Source organism: Megalobrama amblycephala, linkage group LG2 (genome assembly GCF_018812025.1).
Source record: "Megalobrama amblycephala isolate DHTTF-2021 linkage group LG2, ASM1881202v1, whole genome shotgun sequence".
Taxonomy (NCBI): Eukaryota; Metazoa; Chordata; class Actinopteri; order Cypriniformes; family Xenocyprididae; genus Megalobrama; species Megalobrama amblycephala.
The window spans coordinates 37,695,518-37,716,370 of NC_063045.1; the positions used below are offsets into that span (position 1 = coordinate 37,695,518).

At 36.5% G+C, this 20,853-nt stretch overlaps 1 protein-coding gene across 1 annotated transcript; it reads right to left on the bottom strand.

Annotated features, from left to right (window-relative positions):
* Positions 1-645: 645 nt before the first annotated feature.
* Positions 646-17,557, bottom strand: dbh (dopamine beta-hydroxylase (dopamine beta-monooxygenase)). Its single transcript, XM_048174343.1, has 12 exons — positions 16,620-17,557; positions 14,707-14,853; positions 13,340-13,597; positions 11,494-11,670; positions 10,133-10,235; positions 8,791-8,957; positions 8,095-8,238; positions 4,550-4,588; positions 4,200-4,259; positions 2,570-2,697; positions 1,906-2,065; positions 646-1,479 (listed from the first exon to the last, which is right to left on the bottom strand). The coding sequence occupies exons 1-12, from the start codon at positions 16,944-16,946 to the stop codon at positions 1,345-1,347; spliced, it is 1,845 nt and encodes a 614-aa protein (XP_048030300.1). The 5' UTR covers positions 16,947-17,557; the 3' UTR covers positions 646-1,344.
* Between the last annotated feature and the right edge of the window lie 3,296 nt (positions 17,558-20,853).

A 20,853-nucleotide genomic window follows, 5' to 3' on the forward strand; every position in this document is an offset into this window, starting at 1 on the left:
AAGATTTCTTTTTTTTTTTATAGAAATTAGTACTTTTATAATATTACAAAAGATTTCTATTTTAGAAATATGTTGTCCTTTTGAACTTTCTATTCATCAAAAAATCCTAAAAAAAATGTATTTCCATAAAAATATTAAGCAGCACAATTGTCTTTAAAGGGTTAGTTCACCCAAAAATGAAAATTTTGTCATTAATTACTCACCCTCATGTTGTTCCACACCCGTAAGACCTTCGTTCATCTTCAGAACACAAATGAAGATATTATTGATGAAGTCCGATGGTGAATCTGTTTTGAATCAGTGGTTCGGAGTGTGTATCAAATTTCCATTAACAATGCTTCGTTACGTCACAAGTGTTTCGAAACGTTTCGAAATTTCAATGGTTCACGTGACTTTGGCTTTTTGATACACACTCGAACCACTGATTTGAAACAAAATATTCGAAGATGAACGAAGGTCTTGCAGGTGTGGATGTGACACTAAAGACTGGAGTAATGATGCTGAAAGTTCAGCTTTGATCACAGGAATAAATTACATAATTATTATAATTATTACATAATTCTACAAAATATATTACAATAGAAAACAATTATTTTAAATTGTAATAAGAGACTTCTTTCAAAAATCTTACAACCCCAAACAGTAGTGTAGATCTTGAATTCCTGAATGCATACTACACATTTTGTCAGATGTAGTAGGTCAAGTATTGTCAAGTCAAGTTACCTTTATTTATATAGCGCTTTTTACAATGCAGATTATTTCAAAGCAGCTTTACAGTGTTAACTGGAAAATAATGCAACGTTTGTTTGACGAAAATAGTGTCATTGTCCAGATACATTTCATTGAACTGATGTCAAACTGATGTTTTTACACAAAACAAAATAACTATAAAAAACTCTATATAATTTGTATTTCTGAGATATATGGAATTAAGCACGCATGGAATTAGGTCATATGATTATTTAACCTGCTACTATTTGAAATGTTTAGCATTGCATAAATGTACTATTTTACTATTTTCGTAGACAGTATTCAGTGTATATTTCACAATAATGTTACATTTTAAGTGTAGTGCACCTTTGTAGTGCTGTTTCTTCCACTGATGATCATTACATCGGCCTCTTACCTTATATACTGCACCTTCTCAAGTAAATGTTAATGTAATCTCTAAAATAATAGTCTAAACACAAAAACAGTACTTTAGTAATTGATTTTATGTGATAACTTTAAAGCACATCTCCTCTATATGGTACAGGCTGCTGTGTGAATCTATTGTTGAGCCACCAGGCAGGTAAAGAATCATAAAAGGTTGAACTCCGCAGGAGGCAGATGCATGTCTGGGCATCAGGCGCTGCTGTCAGACCTGACCTCTGTAGGGTTGTCACTCTGAGAGGCCGCACGGGGGCTTAATTCACACGGGTACGGGGCTCTCTGGAGCTCTGCCGTCACCACCGGTATCTTCTGTTTCTCCCATTGACCCTAAGAGAAAAGACAAAGATATGTAAAGAATTTCAGTTCAACCTGAGGTGACATCGTTTTCTCTCTCAGGTATGTTTACATTCACAAATTTGTGTCAATCCGAATTAATCCAATCCAATTTCAAAGTTCTGTTTATATGAACCCTAAACCTTGAAATCCTTTGTGCATCACATGTATTCTGAAAATGCCATGTTCAAAAACTGGAGAAAGCCAATGTTAGATAATGTTACTGAAGCTAATGAGAACATAAGATGTTGTTTGAATCCTTGTTCAAATGTATGCATTGGTTTTACAGATTTAACTTCAAACTGTTGGTATATATGCATGGTCGTAACTTCACACAGCTCCCGGAATACCCTCCATTGGAAATGAATGACTTCCAGTTTGTTTGGGATAGTGAAAACGTGACTTAAATGTTGTGCTTACAGGAAAGAGCTCAGCTGTGGATTGGTTGCAGTGCATTGAGATGGGGGAAGTGATGTAGAGGGAGTTCAGCACCTCCCCGCTGAAGCCGTCCCAGGTTAGTGAGGAGAACTGGTCTTCCACAGTAGTCTGAGGGCAACTGCAAGTCTCACGTCCTTGAAACCTACAAAGATGACAATATAACAACACTTGATAGACCTTTTCTTTATTTTAATATCCATCCCAAAAACATATCAAGAAGTGGCAATTTTGTTCCATAGCCACGAAACCACTTTCACAATTCTTCTGATTCCACTACGAAATAGCTTTTTTTTAAGCTGGAAAAATGCAATTTGCCAGCGCAAAATGGAGGAATACAAATGTCATCGCCTTCTCTTTGTTTATGCATTGCTTAAGAAAACCCATTTCTGTTTTTCTGTCTGATTTTGTACAGGAATTGAAAGCATTCCTCTTGTCCTCAGGCAGTTAGTCTCGAAGCGAGACATTAGTTTCAGGTAGGCTGTTCTTTGTTGTTGTAGCCCGACTGGCTCTGAATGGTGTGAGTTGCTATTTTCAAGGTTAGTAATGACTGTCTGGGATGTGTTGGACTTCATACAGGAAAGTCATGTTTGGTGTTTTTGATGGTTTAGTTTAGTTTCAGTTGATGTTTTGTGGACTTGTGGTTTACCTGTTGATGAGACTGAAGTATTTCTGCAGGTAATCTGTGTCCACGTGGCTCTTGCACAACTCCAGCTGTGTACGGGGGTAATAATGGACATAATTGACACACATCTCTTCCATGATCCCAAAACCACCCTGCAAAAGTGAGAAAGGAAGACAATTGATTTGAAAAGAAGTAACATGTTTGTTTCTCTCACACAAAGCTCTTACATACAATATCTTCAGAAGATGATGCTTATGATGCTTTTTCTGTAATTTCGGAGCTTGACAGGTTCAGTTCTCTTCCACTTATTCACCATTTCTCCTTTTGGAAAAGTCATACATGTTTGGAATGACGTTAGGGTAAGTAAATAATCATGATTTCCATTTTGAGGTGAACTTCCTTTAAAGTTCCCCTATAATGCTTTTTTTTGGATATTACCTTTCATGTAGTGTATAATATACAGTGGCATGAAAAGTATGTGAACCCCTTGCAGAATCTGTGAAAATGAGAATTATTTTAATAAAATAAGAGGGATAATAAAAAAATGCATGTTATTTTTTGTTTAGTACTGTCCTGAGTAAGATATTTTACATAAAAGATGTTTGCATTTAGTTCACAAGACAAAACAATAGCTGGATTTATTAAAATAACCCTATTCATAAGTATGTGAACCATTGATTCTCTTAATTTTTCTGCCGGGAAACATGCAAGTATCTTCTGTTGGTTCCGACGGGCAGTACTAAATGAAAAACAATGATATTTAAACAAAGTAAGAAAAATTGAAAAAATCCTACAGTCACTGCTGGAAAGGGTTCAAATATGCAAAAAATGCTTGAAAACTGATGAATCTGCAGGAGCTGGAGGATTTTTCTGAAGAACAGAGTACAGTTTAACTGCTCAGGACAAACAAGAGACTCATGAACAACCATCACAAAACAAACAAAAAACAGTCGTGGATCATCAGGTAACCACACACAGTATTGAGAATCAATGGTTCACATACTTATGAATGGGGTTATTTTAATAAATTCAGCTATTGTTTTGTCTTGTGAACTAAATGCAAACATCTTTTATATAAAATATCTTACTCAGGACAGTACTAAAAAAAATATAACATGCATTTTTTATTATCCCTCTTATTTTATTAAAATAATTCTCATTTTCACAGATTCTGCAAGGGGTTCACATACGTTTTCATGCCACTGTAGCTGTTTGTGAATGTCAAAGGTCTGTAAAGTTTTAAAGATCAAAGTGAATAATAAATGTAGTTATTATAGAGCAGAGTGGACCAATCACACCAGACTGGGCCATCTGACCAATCAGAGCAGAGTAGACTCTAAGAAATGAGGGGTTTAGAGAGACTGAATCACTGAACAAACCTTTTCAGACACTGTGATATAATATAATAAAATGATGTCTATTTTGCATATTTTAAATGTTTACATACTGTAATACGACAAAGTACTGACAAACTTATTTATTATTTATTATATTGTGCAGGATGATGAGAATCCTTCCATTCTAAGAGTTTTGTCCTTGTTTGATTTCCAGCCAATCAATCTGTGACGTCTAGATCCTCCAAATTCTCATGAGAGAATGTATTTGAGCGCTCATGTCATTTTACATGTAAGCATTTGCTGTTGCTCAGACATACCACGGTAACTTTGTTCCTGTCTTCAGTGTTATACGTGCACTTAGTGATGAGAGCATCGCCCTGTGGGGTAGACAAACGCACAAAGCAGCAATCACACACGTTCAGATGGAGTTTAGCACTCAGCTATTTGTAGAACATGTTAGAATGAATGTCTCTTGGCAGGTTAGTATTAGATTGGCAGCCTCAGCAGTGTGTGTGGGTGCTCGTATTGACAGTCTAAATGCAGTAGATCTGTGCTTTTGTTGGTGGCTTGCTGGCTCCAGGCATTTCCTGTAATGTCTGCACTGCAGTGTCTCTCCTTCTCTCATCTAAATATGCCTCAGCTTTTACATGTGTAAAGAGCAACTTACTGGCAAAACAGTCACCATCTTCTTTAAAACACGGATAATCTGCACAAAAAAGAAAAGGTTACAAATGTTAGTATTTGATTGATTTTTCTTTTTAATATATGTATTTGAACCAAAAACGAATACATCACAATTTGTTAGCATAACCTTTTTATGGCCTATTATAATTTTATCTAATTTTATATTTTTATTTAAAAAAAAAAAAAAAAAAAAAAAAAAAACACAAAACCCCCCAAGCAGCCACATAGCAACACCCTGGCAACAATCCACAACACCCTAGGATTTTGTCAATTTTTTCTGCTAAAACAGCAGCATGGTACTAACGTACTATAGTACAGTTGTGTATTTTATATAAATATGTGTGTGTGTGTGTATACATATACATATTCACTTTTATTTCATTTAAAGATTTTTATTCAAGAGTGTGTGAGCATGAAAAATCTTGTGGGTGTTATGAACCTGTCAGCTGTTCAGGTATACTGCAGGGAAACGTGGGTAGTTGACATGTCTCAAGCAGTGTGCTGCAGTCAATGTGACATGCTACATGTTATCTGAAACTATTATAGACTGCATTCATATTAACTGAGATACCAAAATGAACATTTTTACTTTTAAAAAAGTATGAAGTTACAGCACCTTAAATATACACTTTCTCTTCCCCCATGTTCATTTTAAAGTCAACATGAAACATCCGTCATTTGACATATTCACTAAACCAGGGATTCCCAAACTTTTTTTTTGTCAGCCGAACCCCATTGACATAAAATATTTGCTTGATGTCCCCCTGAGAATTTAAGTCAATCCTTAAATAATTTAAAGTGCCCCTATTATGTTATTTTAAAGGTTGCATTTCCAGGTTTTATTTGGAGGTCTCCTACAAAATGCATACAAGGTCAAAAAAACAACAACACTTTAATACATTGCAAAATGAGCTCTTTTGTCACAGTGTCTGAAACGGTTTGATCAAGGACTCAGTCTCTCTAAACCCCTCCTTTCTGAGAGCCTCATTGGTCAGATGGCCCAGTCTGTTGTAGAGTTGTCAAAAGTACCGACTTCAGTACCACGTCGGTACTGAAATTTAAAAAATGCGATGCTTTGAGCGCTGTTGAGCGAATTTGTAAACACCTCTGATTGGCCATTGTGTTCATGCGCTCATCAGATATGTCTGTGATTGGTTTCAATGATCAACGTTTCAAAAACTTTGTAAACAGTCATCAATGATGCTCTTCATCGAGCGCTTACACAGATACACACGGGAGCGTTTGAAAGCAGGTGTCTGTCGCAGACCAGTTCGCTGATAGTTGCCTGCTTCCAAATGCTCCTGCTCCTGCTTTCAAATTTAAAGACTTCCGTATGCTTTCACATGCTCCCGTGCATTGATCATTGTAGCCAATCACAGGCATATCCGATGAATGCGTGAACACAATGGCCAATCAGAGATGTTTACGAATCCGCTCAAAGCGTCACATTTTTAAAATTTCAGTACCGATTGGTACGGAATTCGGTACTTTTGACAACTCTAGTCTGTTGTAGTTGGTCTACTCTGCTCTGATTGGTCAGATGGCTCAGTCTGTTGTGATTGGTCTACTCTGCTCTAATTGGTCAGATACTCAGTCTGTGATTGGTTGACTGCTTACAGTTGCACGTCAGAAACCAAACAACCATTACCATATCTGAATTTCAGTTCCAGATCTTCCTCAGCACTTGATACACAGTGATACGAACAGTAATTATGGCGTTGGTTTTACTGTATTTATTAGAGCTTGAGTCCCCATCGTTTGTAAGTGCAGCAAAGTGGATTTGCTTTTACAGCGCAGTGTCATCAACAGTGTCATCTTGACATGTCGAAAGCTACAACTACAGTGTTTAAGGGTCAAAGTAGATGTTGCTTGCCCTCAGCCAATGAACACCGTAGGCTGGCATTATGCAAATGTGTTGCAAACCTACGTAGGTTCATTTTCGGGCGGTTCAGAATTACTTTTTTCTTTTAGGAGACAATAGCCTAATTTATCATGCACTTTGATTTTTAAAAATTTGCAGACCTTTTACATTCACAAACAGCTATATTACACACTACATGAAAGGTAATATTCAAAAAAGCATAATGGGGCCCTTTAACAACACATTTGCATGTTTATGGTTGTCTGGTGTCAGTTAATGGTCACATGACATGCAGATAAACAAAAAACATTTACTTTTTTAGCAAGTGTTTTGTTTTTATTTTAAAATGATTTTATGGTAACACTTTACATTAAGGTTACCTTTGTAAAGTGTTTATAAAGGTGTTTGTTAATGAGTAATAAGTCATTTACAAATGCATTATAAATCATTAATAATGCAGTTATAACTGCATGAATAAAAAGGGCGACTTTAATGCAATACCTGCCAAATAGTGAGGTGTTTTTAACTCACATGTTATAAATGCTTAATAAATGTATTTATTAACATTTATTTAACCTAAATCCAGATTCCTGGTTTATTTCATGATGCAGCAAAAATTGACTATCAGACTATTAGACTGAAGGGTGTTGTATTTGTGGTTTTCTTATTAATATCTTATTAATATCTCATGACTGCCACTTTTCTTACTATGTTGCTTACCAGAAGTTTCTGTCTTGCCCATGATACTCTCCAAAACGTTCATGATGCCTATCCACAGCAGTGTATAAAAACTGATTTCTTGTTTTTTTTAAGATGAAATTCCAACTTTATTTTGAAAATTAAACATAAGTTAATAACCATAACTTGATGAGATATTAATAATGAAAAAAATAACTCCAGTATTAGTTAACTGTGAACCTTAATGTAGGGTGGACACTTGTGAACCATTTATTCATGAGTTATAAACATTAATAACCTATGAAAATTACCTTAATGTAAAGTGGAAACAACATAGTAAGAAAAGTGGCAGTCATGAGATATTAATAAGAAAAACACAAATACAACACCCTTCAGTCTAATTATGATAGTCAATTTTTGCTGCATCATGAAATAAACTGGAATCTGGTTTTGAGTTAAATAAATGTTAATAAATACATTTATTACTCATTTATAACATGTGAGCTAAAAACGGCTCACTATTTGGCAGGTATTGCATTAAAGTCGCCCTTTTTATTCATGCAGTTATAACTGCATTATTAATGATTTATAATGCATTTGTAAATGACTTATTACTCATTAACAAACACTTTTATAAACTCTTTACAAAGGAAACCTTAATGTAAAGTGTTACAGATTTGATTTTTTTTATTATTATTATTATTTAATGAATTATTAGATTTTCATCAAATCACAAACCCCCAGCAGTTTCCTCATGAACGGTTAGCTGGGTGTGGTCTCTGTGTAAGTGGTTGGAGGGGATTGGTTGAAGAATAAGAGGACTTGGTGATGTCAGCAAAAAAGGAAAGTTGTTTTAGAGGCGGAGTTATTACATTGATAAAATATTATGGAAAAACCTTTTATTTAGGATAACGTGCACTCATGAATCATGCACAATAAGTCCAAGAGAAAAGATAAACTTATTTGTCTATACTTAAACTTGGTAATACCTGGTAATGAGTGCTGAAGTGTTTGTCCTCCTGTACCACTTCCACCTCTTTCCCTCCTCGCACCAGGACGGTTCTCACCCCGAGGCCGGCCAGATGAGTGTGTAGCTGGGATGCAAAGATGTGTATACCCCCTACAGGAAGAGCCTGGAGGACAGAAAATGGAGATTTAATAAGTAATATGTCCACTATATTTTACATTTTATGAAGAAAATGTAAGTGATTTTAATGTCAGGGCATTGCTAAAGTGTTGCTAGGGTGCTCTGAGTGGTTGCTTTTTGCCATAATAGCAACTTAATCTCAACAAGCCACATGATTTGAACTATCATTCATGATATTAGCCCAAACAGAGGAGTTACTTTTAAGTAAGAGTTTTCTTATATAACAATGTTTTGTTTTTCACAATATTTCTTTTGTTGATGAGCTTTTGCTACTGTGGGATGACTTTTATTACACCCTAAATTGGAGTGTTTTTCTTTTTTATTGGAGAGTCTCTTGTGAGTGCATAATTTGTTGAAAATTGGCCTTAATCTATTTCCAGGAAGCCACCCAATGTGTTTTAATTGAATTCAAAGCCTGAATGCAGTTAGAACTGATTTATCTTCAAGTCAGAATGTAGCAGCTTTGGTTTCATCTTGAATTTATCCGGCTGGCTTGAGTGAAGTGCAGTATTTAGGAATGTTTGTGAGAAGCCGGGACCGTCTGTGTGCACTTGTCGGTGCAGTAGCCAGTCAGCTGGAAAGAGCGCTGGCGGGGAGGAATGGCCATGACAGGAGTGTAGACTAGCCCGAGCTCCATGATGCCTGCGTCAAACCTCCTCAGAGACGGAGTGTACCATAAACGAATGCCTGAGGAGTCCCTGCGTCCTGTGACAAACACACACACAAGTAGACTGGAGAAATCAGGCTGTTGAGGAGTTTAGAAGAAAGATTCTCAGTTATTTATTAGCATACTAGCATGCTATTCTTACTATTGCTGCAGTATACATTTTGTGAACTATAGCTACTTTTTTAGAAAATAGACAAAACACTGAGTCTTATTCACTACTAATTGTGTTGGTTATTCATACATTTTCTAACTTTTGTGCTATACACTCACCGGCCACTTTATTAGGTACACCTGCTAACCTAATCAGCCGATCACATGGCAGCAACTCAATACATTTAGGCATGCAGACATGGTCAAAGCTATGCATCAGAATGGGGAAGAAAGGTGATTTAAGTGACTTTGAACATGGCATGGTTGTTGGTGCCAGACAGGCTGGTATGAGTATTTCAGAAACCGCTGTTCTACTGCAGATCCATCTCTAGACTTTACAGAGAATGGTCCGAAAAAGAGAAAATATCCAGTGAGCAGCAGTTCTGTGGGTGGAAATGCCTTGTTGATGCCAGAGGTCAGAGGAGAATGGCCAGACTGGTTCGAGCTGATAGAAAGGCAACAGCAGCTTAAATAACCACTCGTTACAACCGAGGTCTGCAGAAGAGGATCTCTGAACACAAACATGTCGAACCTTGAAGCAGATGGGCTACAGGAGCAAAAGACACACCAAGTGCCAATCCTGTCAGCTAAGAACAGGAAACTGAGGCTATAATTCACATAGACTCAACAAAATTGGACAATAGAAGATTGAAAAAACATTGCTGGTCTGATGAGTCTTGATTACTGCTGTGACATTCAGATGGTAGGGGCAGAATTTGGTGTAAACAACATGAAAGTATGGATCTATCCTGCCTATCCTGTAGAATACTGTATCCCATAATCCTATGCACATTTGGACTGGCAAAGATGTTTATATACAAAACGATAACATGAAATAAGTGTTTTTTATTTTGATAATGATAACTAGACACAATATAATGAGGCCATGTGACAATGTAGTATACTACGGTTTGAAATCATTTCATGACGTCAAATAATTTACCTATATTTTTAATAGCAACCGGTATAAAGTGTATACTGAGCAGTATGATGCAGCATTCTGAACATAGTCATAAACAACTGGTCTGAAGTATTACACACGGCTTGTGTGCCTGTTGCATACCTGATATAAGGAGAGGGTTGTGGTAATGAACTTCAAGACGAAGGAACCTAGAAGAACCTTCTCCTCCCAGAGGCGAACCAGCATCAGTAGGGTAGTAGAACGGCTGTGCTTACAGACACAGAAGTTTATATGAAGTTTAATAAGATTGATCGTGGTGCAGTGTAGCTTCTGATTTATGCTTTGCAGGCTAAAAGATATTTGAGCCAATGCACAAGAAGCTTATGCCAACTTCGGCTCAGTCAGAGCCAGAAAAGTCCTGTAGATCCATGACAGTTCACAACATTGTTTTAGACTTATGAAGGATTGCAAAGTCGAAACCTAAACCCTTATCTGTTTTAAAACTCGTGTGTGAAAGACCGCTTTACATAACCGTCCTCCTTCCACCTCCAGTTTCTCGCCCCATTCCCTTTTCTCTATCACACTCTCCTGGCTCTCACCCACTCCCCCTCCTTCTCTCACAAGGCATTAAAACACATTTAAAAATGAAATGATGAAAAAAATAAAAGGCAAACTGCAATCTACTGAAGAAAATATCTAAATTTTGCTACATAATCTCATCTCTCCAGCTTGAGATTGGCAGCTAGCAGAACACATGATTTGTGTTTGTTTTACTCCCATGTAATCTCATTGCAGGCCTGTCTCTCTCTCTCTCTCTCTCTCTCTCTCTCTCTCTCTCTCTCTCTATCTCTCCAAGCTCGGCATCGGTCCTTGGCACCATAACTGATTTATCAGGACGCCTCTGCTTTCAGATTGGCTCACAGCTCTGCTCAAAATCATGACTGGCACCTACCTAAAGTGGGCGAATTGGCGCAGAAAAAGCCCATCTGTATGTGTGACTCCTAAAGATGCTCATAATCATATGTTCTGTTTTTAGCTTGCAAACTTAGCGCTAAAGAGGGAGAAACTGATGGAGAAAAAGTCACCTCTATGGATATGCTTAATGATGAAACATTGCGAAAGCATACAGTCAAAGAGGATAACCATGAAAGTAGTCATTTGTGACAAGAGAATATGCAGATAAGTGAATTAGATGTCAGAGCTACAGCAGAGGAGAAGGCCTTAATTTCACTCTTTTCCTCACATAAAAGCTATCATATGGCTTCATTGGACTTGATACAATGCAGATGTGTCATTTGGACCACTTTTATGGTTCATCGTAATTTTTGACACTCCCTACTTTTTGTCGCATGGGAAAACAGCAGCGTGAACATAATATCTCTCTTTTTTGTGTGTGTTCCAAAGAAGTAGGCCTTAGAGCTTTTGAATGACATGGTGAGTTAATGATAAAATTTTAATTTTTGAGTGAACTGTCGTTTTAATTATATACACTATGCAAATCCTGTATGCAGTAGCTTATGTACCTCTGCTCCCATGGCCCAGGCAGCCAGAACATGTCGGCAGTAATTGAGTTTGCGGGGCTTCATCTTTGAATCGCAGGAGCCGCTGTATTGAGGTACGGTGTCCATCTGAGGGGAACATTCGAACACTTCGATGTGATGGACAATGGCTTCATTACTCGGAGTGATTACAGACTCGTACTGCAAAAAAGATGAAGAGATATAAATTGCAGTTGGTGCAATAAAACCAACAAAATCTAATGGCAATTTGTAATTGTTTTACGTTTTGGTGAATTGGTGGCTAATTGTATGAATTCGTATGATCTAATTTGTACGTTTTCATATGATTCAGGGCACGTTAACATGACAGTGATGTACTAAAAATGGAAAATATTTCCTTTGCGTTTTTCACGTACAGATGACAACGTTGTCAAAACGAGCCCTGCTCACACGGATCTGCAAAAACTATTAAAAATGTTGTATTATTCATGCCAGACCAGTAGTAGGCAAAGTCACTTTGTAAAGAAAAACTATGCGTCTATATACTGAATGCGTAATACGCATGCGCATGATGTCACTGTTTTCACAAATTCGTTTTTGTAGTTTACAGAGATGATGGTATCGTTTTCAAATACTTGCACTTTGAAACCCATTTTCAAAAGTTAGCTTTTTCAGACCCCCAAAACGCCATTGTCTTGTAAATGAACGGCCAAAACGCATACGTTTTCCGTTTTTAGTTGAAATGGTGTTGTATAAATGGCCCCCTAGTTACATCCCAGAGACGGGTATGTTTAGGGGTGGATCTCATGCTTGCTTTTTTCTAATAATCATACATTTTGTATGATTCTCATTATACAAATTCACAAAAAAATTGCCACCTCGTAACATTTCCGTGGGATCAGGTTGAATAAAATAGGGATAAATTTAGTTGCTTGCCAAAAAAAAATGAAGACAGTGTAAAAGAACATAGATCTCAAAATGGAAGTGTTTTTAAAAGTTGAAATTTCTGAATTAAAAACGAGGTTCTCATTTGAAATTCACTGAAAAGATGTGAGACCTGGTGCAATGGTCAAAAAGTATGAATGAGTGAATATAGTATGAATGTATACAGTGTTGCCCACTATTTTCAATGGAAAAGTAGGCCTATAGCCTGTTTGAAAAGCTGTTAAATGTCAATAGATGATGTCAATTGTCGGCACTTTACATTGGTTTTCTCTACTAATCCGGAACAAACAATGGAACAAGTATGAAATAGTGATTGACTACATGTTAACCAGCTGTTCAAAAAGTCACTAGATTTATTGCTAAATGCTTTTTGAAAGGAAAAAAAAAGTTGTTAAAGGGGTCTGAGAAGTCGCTACGTTGGCAACACTGAATGTATGTATAGAATATATATATATATATATATATATATATATATATATATATATATATATATATATATATATATATATATATATATATATATATATGTATGTAATATACATATATTCATTGTTGCCAATATAGTGTCTATCAAATGCACACTCCAGAATCTCAGCTTAAGTAGTTGGTCATCCACAAATTTTTCGCCTACTGTTTTTGATTGCTATGAATTTGGACATACTACTCTTGGTGTACTATTATTTTGCATACATAGTCATTCTTCAGCATAATGTCTCTCATTTTTAAGAAAATGAAGAAAAGTTCTACATGAACGGCCCCACAAGGGTTTGTTCAAATCCTAAACTCTAAGTACAGTATGATTAATAGCAATACTGATGATTGCCTTAGCAAACTCCATAATTATATTCATCATCCCAAATTTACAAAAGTGTTTGACTAAAGAGTATTATAATTGGTCAAAGTAGCTCCAAGAGTTTCAAGTTACCATGACAATGTGGTTCTTGGGCATATTAGGCGGGAGCTGATAGATGTGGCACCAGTAAGTGGTCTCCTGTGTGGGAATGATGACATCAGGGGCCAGGACATCCAGGGTGTGGGCATCTTTTGGGAGAGCAGGAGACGGAGTGTCTGGACGCAGGAGCAGAACTCGCTGGATGCCAGGCTGGAGACGGGATATGTTGAGCTCATGCAAAGATAGGATCGGTTGCTCCAGCATGGCGTAGATTATGTGGACTGTGCCTTCCTGGAAATAAGGATTTCTGTCATTATTTTTGTTATCTTTTAATCACCCTTAGGTTTTTCCAGACCCATATGACTAAGATGTTTGACGGAATGTTGACAATGTTCATTCTGTGAAAAAGAGCAGCACGAACATTCTTCAAAATATCTTGTTTTGTATTTCATGGAAGAACCCCCCCCCCCCCAAACAATAATACAGAATTTTTTTTTAAAGAAGCTAAAAAAATATTTTCTGACCCAATATAGACCTTACCCATGGTAGTGCCATATTTAATTTTTGACAGGAATGAAAATGAGGCTGTGAGGGATCGAATACAGTGAGTTAAATGGATTGTACTGTTGTTTAACATACTGATTGTTCATCTGACCAAAAAAAAAAAAAAACTTTCAGTAGACATAAACTCCATAAAACAGTTTTGAAAGTTGCAAGTTGTAAAATTACATTATCTGTAGGACCTTTATACAGTGCCATTGGCTGTAAGTCTGTCCCTCACAGACCTGTTTTCACCCATGTTATATGGCGTCTAACCTGACTAAGGAGTATAGAGTGCAACAGTGCCCGCCCCTTTTTGGTTCCGGAAGTTTTTTTTTTCTATTAATTTTTCCCATAGGGATTTTTTAAAAGTCTTCATTACTATATTATAAGCCATAACCAAACCAATCTGCTACGAGAGTTTAGAGAGATCGACTCAATTACATCATTCGCAGTGCTTCATGGGAGTGGGCGGAGCTACAGAGTTATTTTGGCAGGTGTTGCTTTTTTCAACTCACTGATTGTTGTGTTTTGCACAGCATCATGGGTAATGTAGTTTTTCACTAATTCTGCTGTTAAATATGATTATTTTAAAAATAAGCTGAAATAATGGGGGCTGATGGCTTCAACAGAAGCAAATACCATGGATTAACAACCTCATAGCTCACAATAGGTCTGTCTTTAAAGGTTTAAAAGTTATTGTTCAAAAAGTTATTGTTCAAAATTTCCCTATGGGGAAAATGAATGCAGTTTTTACTTCCGGAACCTGACTGTTGCACTCTATTATCATTCAAATGTCTCTTTGTCCTACCTCCACCCCCTCTATCTACTAGTCTACTTGTAGATGTTTAGTAACGTGCCTCTATGATGTAGTCATGTGGGTCGCAGGTGCTGAATGGTCTTTTGAAGAGCAGGAAGAAGCCTTCAGTGGACTGATGAGTCTCCAGCAGCTGATAGTCCTGTTGAGTGTCCAGCGTCACTCTGCCTTCATTATCACTCCATGCATCCTAAGTATATTAAATTCAATCACAAACACATCATATTTGTTTCTCTATTTGAAGTCAGTAAGTTAATGTTTTAGAAATAATTATCTTGCTCACCTAGGCTAAAATGTATTTGATTTATTTGAAATGCAGTAACATTGTAAAATATTATTTAAAATTAAAATAACTATTTTCTATTTGAATATATTGTAAAATGTAATTTATTCCTGTGATCAAAGCTGAATTTTCAGCATCATTACTTCAGTGTCACATGATCCTTTAGAGATCATTCTAATATGCTGAATAAATCATCATCATCATCATACTTTTATTGCAGACTCAAGGTCCAAATGTGAAACAAACAAAAAGATAAAAACATTAAAGAAAAAATGAAGTTTCATACATTTCTTGAAAAAAAATTTTTTTGAACAGTAGTGTATATATAATTAATATATAAACTACCCAAAACGATCTCCAGAGAAAACAACTATTTTACAAGTTTGTACGAAAATGTATAATTTTTAGAAAAAAATTTTGCCACCAATTTGCCAAAATGTAAAACAGTTACTAATTGCCATGAGAGTGTGTTAATACCATCATAAAATATTTATATAAATGCATTATAAATATTTTACAATGGTTTTATGTTACTTATAATTGATCTTGAGAGTATCCATTTTTATCAATAACCTTTTCAGAATTTACTGCAAGCCTACAATGTTTTAATCTGTTGTCTGTTACACTTCCCCTTGACATACGCTGAGGGAGGCAGGGCGAGCGGCTGGCCATACAACATTTATTCAAAACGGACAGAAATGTGCATCTAAAGGCAAAATAATGAAATAAATCATGCATAATGAATGAAGAGGGGAGCCTTGACACACGCATGACCTTCTACTTTCAACCACTTTATTTGGGGTGCGGCAGCCAAAACCCAGATGTGAGCTGTTCAGCTCAATGTTAGAAAGAATTATTGCACTATACGGCTGAACTGGAAATGGATGCGTGTGTGGGTGTCTGCTGTAGCCAGGCAATCATAACAAGATCTATAAAGCAAGACTCTTCAGACTCAAGAGCAATGGAGAGAGGTTGCTTTGACAGAGAGGTTAGAAATTCTTCATTAGTTGTTCATTATTCAACAACAAAAAAGTTGAGAACAGTCTCCTAACGGGATTTACTTCTGTCATTATTTATGTTGTTCCAAACATCTGTTTTCTTTTGTGGAATAAAAAAGATGTTTTTTTTAAAAAGGGTTTTTTGCAGCGATGCTGTAGAAGAACCATTTTTAGTTTCCCAAAGAACCTTTCAGTAAACAGTTCTTAAAAGAACCCTTTTTTTTCTTAGTGTTAAATACATTTTAATTACCTGAAGAACCTTTATCCAATATAAAGAACCTTTTGTGCTATGGAAAGGTTCCATGAATGCTAAAGGTTCTTCATCAATGCCAATAAAGAACCTTTATTTTTAAGAGTGGGGTCCAAAACAACAGTGGACAAAAGCAGTTGAAACATTCATCAAAATATCTTTTTTGTGCTCCACAGAAGAAAGAAAGTCATAAAGGTTTGGAATGAAATGGCGAGGTGAGTAAATTATGACAACATTTTAATTACTATCCCTTGACTAAAAAAAGAAAAACACTTATATTGACAAGATTCTGCATTATGTTGCATCATTTTTCTGCTCATCATGTATTTTATAAAAGCACATAATCCTTCACTATCCCTGGAGCACATTTGCAACACCATAAAGCAAAAACCATCATAAAATCAAAGCATATGAATTATTCTTACCCCAAAATAGGATTTGTGACCATCATCCCACAGAAGGACCAAGTCGGCATTCGTTGGCTCTCCCCGATCGGACATGCCCAGTAAAATGCCGTGATGCAGCTCTTTGACCTTCACTTCTAGATAGACCTCCTGTGTGGGATAGCTGATGTTCCAGGAAAGCTCCAGCTGACCTGAGGGGTCCAAGGGGATGTGGTAGGCCAGGGTGGGTCTGGAGTGGACCGCAGGAGCCTGGTAGGATGCCACCAAGAGCACCACCACAGTGGCCAAAACGGTGAAGTACATGAGGGTGACGTCTTGCAACCGCAGGTCTTTGTTGAGAAGACGCATTACCTATGTTGTCTTCTACTTGAAGGCCCTTTCTGTTGTTCTTTTGTATGATGTTTTTGGGCTGTCTTGAAGTTATTTTCGAAGTCAAAAACCTGATCTCACTGATATAGTATTCACTCCTAATGCTGTCGTCTTTTGAGAACTCCCAAGTCGATTTTTCTTCTGTTGACTTCCTAGATCTCCTTTCAGATTTATTTCTCAGTTGGTAGGTGTCCACTGGTCCTCGTGTTGGTCCTCTTCTGTTGGCTGTGGACTCTCTCCGGCTTTTAAGAGCACGACCCTGTGACAGCCTCTACTTTATCCTGACTAATTCTATTAGCTGGGTTAACGAAAATTCAATTGTTTATTTTGCCCTCTGGTCAAACTTTTTTTCTTTTTTCTTTTTTTTTTCCCCAACATCTGCTTGTTGTGAGCAAGAAGGGCGGATTTCTGCAATGCTGTCTTTTTTCTTTGATATAGATGTGAAATTTATTATGAAAAATAATTTACGTCTAAGACAGTTTGTGATGCTAGAGCATAATAGATTATATGCATGTGAAAATTGCATTTAATTGGTTTGTATTTGCCTGTTACTGTGTTTTAATGGCTAAATTGTCTTCAACCATCATGTCCCGTGTGCTTTCAGAGGATCCAGGGTCATTTTAATGGAAAAAAAAAAAAAAAAACACTTATTGAAGTACCAGGTTAATACTTAATTTTCATAAATTTGATTAATTTTATGAAAACTGATTTTAAACAACATTTCAACTTGAAAATACACTTCAAACATCTATGAAAATATAATATTACTGTTTGGAGTAAAAAAGAAAAGAAAAATGATAAATAGAGTGAATTTTCAGATGCAAAAAAAATGTTTTAATTTCAATTGTTTATTTTATTTTAATTATGGCTATTATTATTACAGATACATATCAAAGGATGCACATTAGAGAGCATAAATGTAAAGTTATTACAGTTAATGGAAACAAAAACACTAATTATGCTCTAAATTAGGGTTCCTCAAATCTGGTCCTGGAGGGCCACTGCACTGCAGAGTTTTGCTCAAACCCTGTTCAAACGCTCCTACTTGTGATTTTCTAATGATCCTGAAGACCTTGATTAGCTTGCTCTGGTGTTTTTGATCAGGGTTGGAGCTAAACTCTGCATGGCATTGGCCCTCCAGGGCAAGATTTGTGGAACCCTGCTATAAATTAATGTGCTGTTTGCTGCCCTTGTCTCTTTCAGTAATCTCCAATAGTGTGAGGAAGAGAGATTTGATGAGACCATGGCTTTAATGTGTAGATCTTGAATGGATTTACCTTTGCATATTTAGTTTTAATAGTTTTAATTTTTTAAAGTATATATGGAGACTTTAGATGCAAACGCCTCTAAGTGCCATCTGAAATATTTTTTATAAAATGAGCATTTTTATCAAGCTCCTATGTTTATGTTCAGTAATTTCACTTTAATGGCAATTAATAGGTCCTTTTCATTGCCATTAAAGTGAAATAACTGAACATAAACATACAAGCTTGATAAAAATGCTCATTTTATAAGAAAATTTCAGATGGCATTTAAAGGCTTTTGCATCTGAAGTCTTCATATATATATGTATATATATATATTAGGGGTGTGACGAGATCTCGTGGCAGGAGATCTCGCGAGACTAATATGTGACGAGATTTCTCACTGAGGCGAAAAGTAGTCTCGTGATGTTGTTGCCATGACGGAGTGGTTAGGATGATTAGAAAACAATATGCCACCGCTTCGTTTACATTACGCCTCCACTGTCGTTTTGCTTTGTATTTAAATAAAAAACCTTTAATTCAGTTGGATAACGGTTGCCACCGCTCCATATTTACAGAGTTACGCGCGATCGCTAAAAGTGAAAGTAAACGCCAGCGCGCATTCAAACGCGATTTCAATACCCCGCATTTTGAAAGCGGCTCCCTGATGAAAGCAAATATCTCTCAATATGAAAGCTATCTTAGGCTGGGCAGCGTAGTTGTAACCATCTCTTAGCTCTGTATTAAAGAAAAATTTGGTCTTATTTGCACTTTGGTTGCACTTATTGTAAAGTAATTAGCCTACCATAAAAAATGAATAACAGTTTTCTCTTAATCTTATTAAGCACAAACAATAAGGTTTCATTTGTTAACATTAGTTAATGCACTGTGAACTATCATGAACTAACAATGAATGACTATTAACTAACATAAACAAAGATTAATAAATACTGTAGCAAATATATTGCTCATTGTTAGTTGATGTTGGTTAATTAATGTTAATAAATGAGACTTTATTGTAAAGTGTTACTATTTTTATTTATACTGTTTTTATGATCAGTTTGAGGAAAGGAGTTCAGTTAGGAGGTCAAAAGTTGTAGAAGCTCATAAATCATGTACAGTAAGGTCTGAAGAGACTGAAATCATACAGAAGAGAAGTCAGTCAGTTGAGTTAGTGGCAAAACCTTTTACAGTACTTGAGTACTGTTGTCTTTTACTGCATATGATAATTTATACTCAGTAGAACTGAAATGACATTCATTACCAGATGATTAGTTAAAACATTTTAAAGACACCTGCAGAATATATTTTCTAGTCATGTATTTCGCCATTGAGGATTTCTTAAAAAATAGTGTGTAAAAATCTTGTTTCGTCTCGTGAACTCAATCTCGAGTCTCGTCTCGTCTCATGAGATACCTGTCTCGTCACACCCCATATATATATATATATATATATATATATATATATATATATATATATAATTCTCAAGGTGCTTATCCTCTGCAGGTTCTGTTCTGTCTTTGGCTGCATCTGAAAACTGAAAAATGCTGCCTTTGGAGGATGCATTCTGAGGTAGGAAGGCATAAAGGCATGTACAAATCCAATGTTAGCTTCACTTCCTGTCTCCTGAGATACCTTCATCTGATCGATTATTGAAGGCAGCATAGATGTATTTTTCGCTGCCTTTGATATTTCACAATACTGTGCTTTCCATTCTGTGACAGTTGAGCTAAAAAATAAAGATGGCGTCTGAAACTTGCAGTTGGTGGTCAGTTTGTGTGTAAATTTACATTTTTGACCATTGTTTTCCACTGTTGATGTCATTTCTAGTGAGAAATCACTATTGTAGTACTTAAATATTTGCTTAGTTATGACCAAAGCTTGTGCTATTTTGCTGTAGATCATTAAACTGATACGCTGCCTCAGAAGTCTGTCCGAAATCAGTTTCGTTAGATTCCTTTGTGCGCGAACGCTGCCTTACAAGTCACTTCCTGATAGCAACAAGTCAGCTGCCGAAAACCTAGGTAGCTGTCTTGCTGCCTCGCTGTCTTATAAGAGAATGACTTGTACGGCAGCGTTTGTGCATGAAGGTACCTCACGAAAATGATTTCGGACAGACTTCTGAGGCAGCGTAACAGTTTAATGATCTACAGCAAAACAGCGCAAGCTTTGGTGAGAACTAAACAAATATTTAATTATTACAGTAGTAATTTCTCGATAGAAATATCAAAATTGAAATATGTTGGTCAAAATTGTACATTTATACACAAACTGAGCAGCAAACGCAACTTTCGGACGCCATCTTTATGTTTCTAGCTCAACTGTCACAGAATGGAAAGCAAAGGATTGTGGGATATCAAAGGCAGCTAAGGATACATCCATGCTTCCTTCAAAAATCGATCTGAGGAAGGTATCTCAGGAGACAGGAAGTGAAGCTAACATTGGATTCGGACGTGCCTTGATGCCTTCCTACCTTGAAATGTGTCCTCAGAAGGCAGCATTTTCCAGTTTTCAGATGCAGCCATGGTCTCACCAACCTCCACCATCTTGCATACTGATCACCTGCACCTGTCCCTCATCAGCACACCAATTAGGAACTGTATAAGAGCACACACCTCCCAGTCACTCTTTGTCTGGTCTCC

Coding starts and splice junctions, on each gene's coding strand:
- dbh (XM_048174343.1), bottom strand. CDS start 16,946: ATGCGTCTTCTCAACAAAGACCTGCGGTTGCAAGACGTCACCCTCATG. Junction 14,854..16,619: donor GTCACAAATCCTATTTTGGG/GTAAGAATAATT, acceptor TAATATACTTAG/GATGCATGGAGTGATAATGA. Junction 11,671..13,339: donor CCAAGAACCACATTGTCATG/GTAACTTGAAAC, acceptor TCTTTTTTGCAG/TACGAGTCTGTAATCACTCC.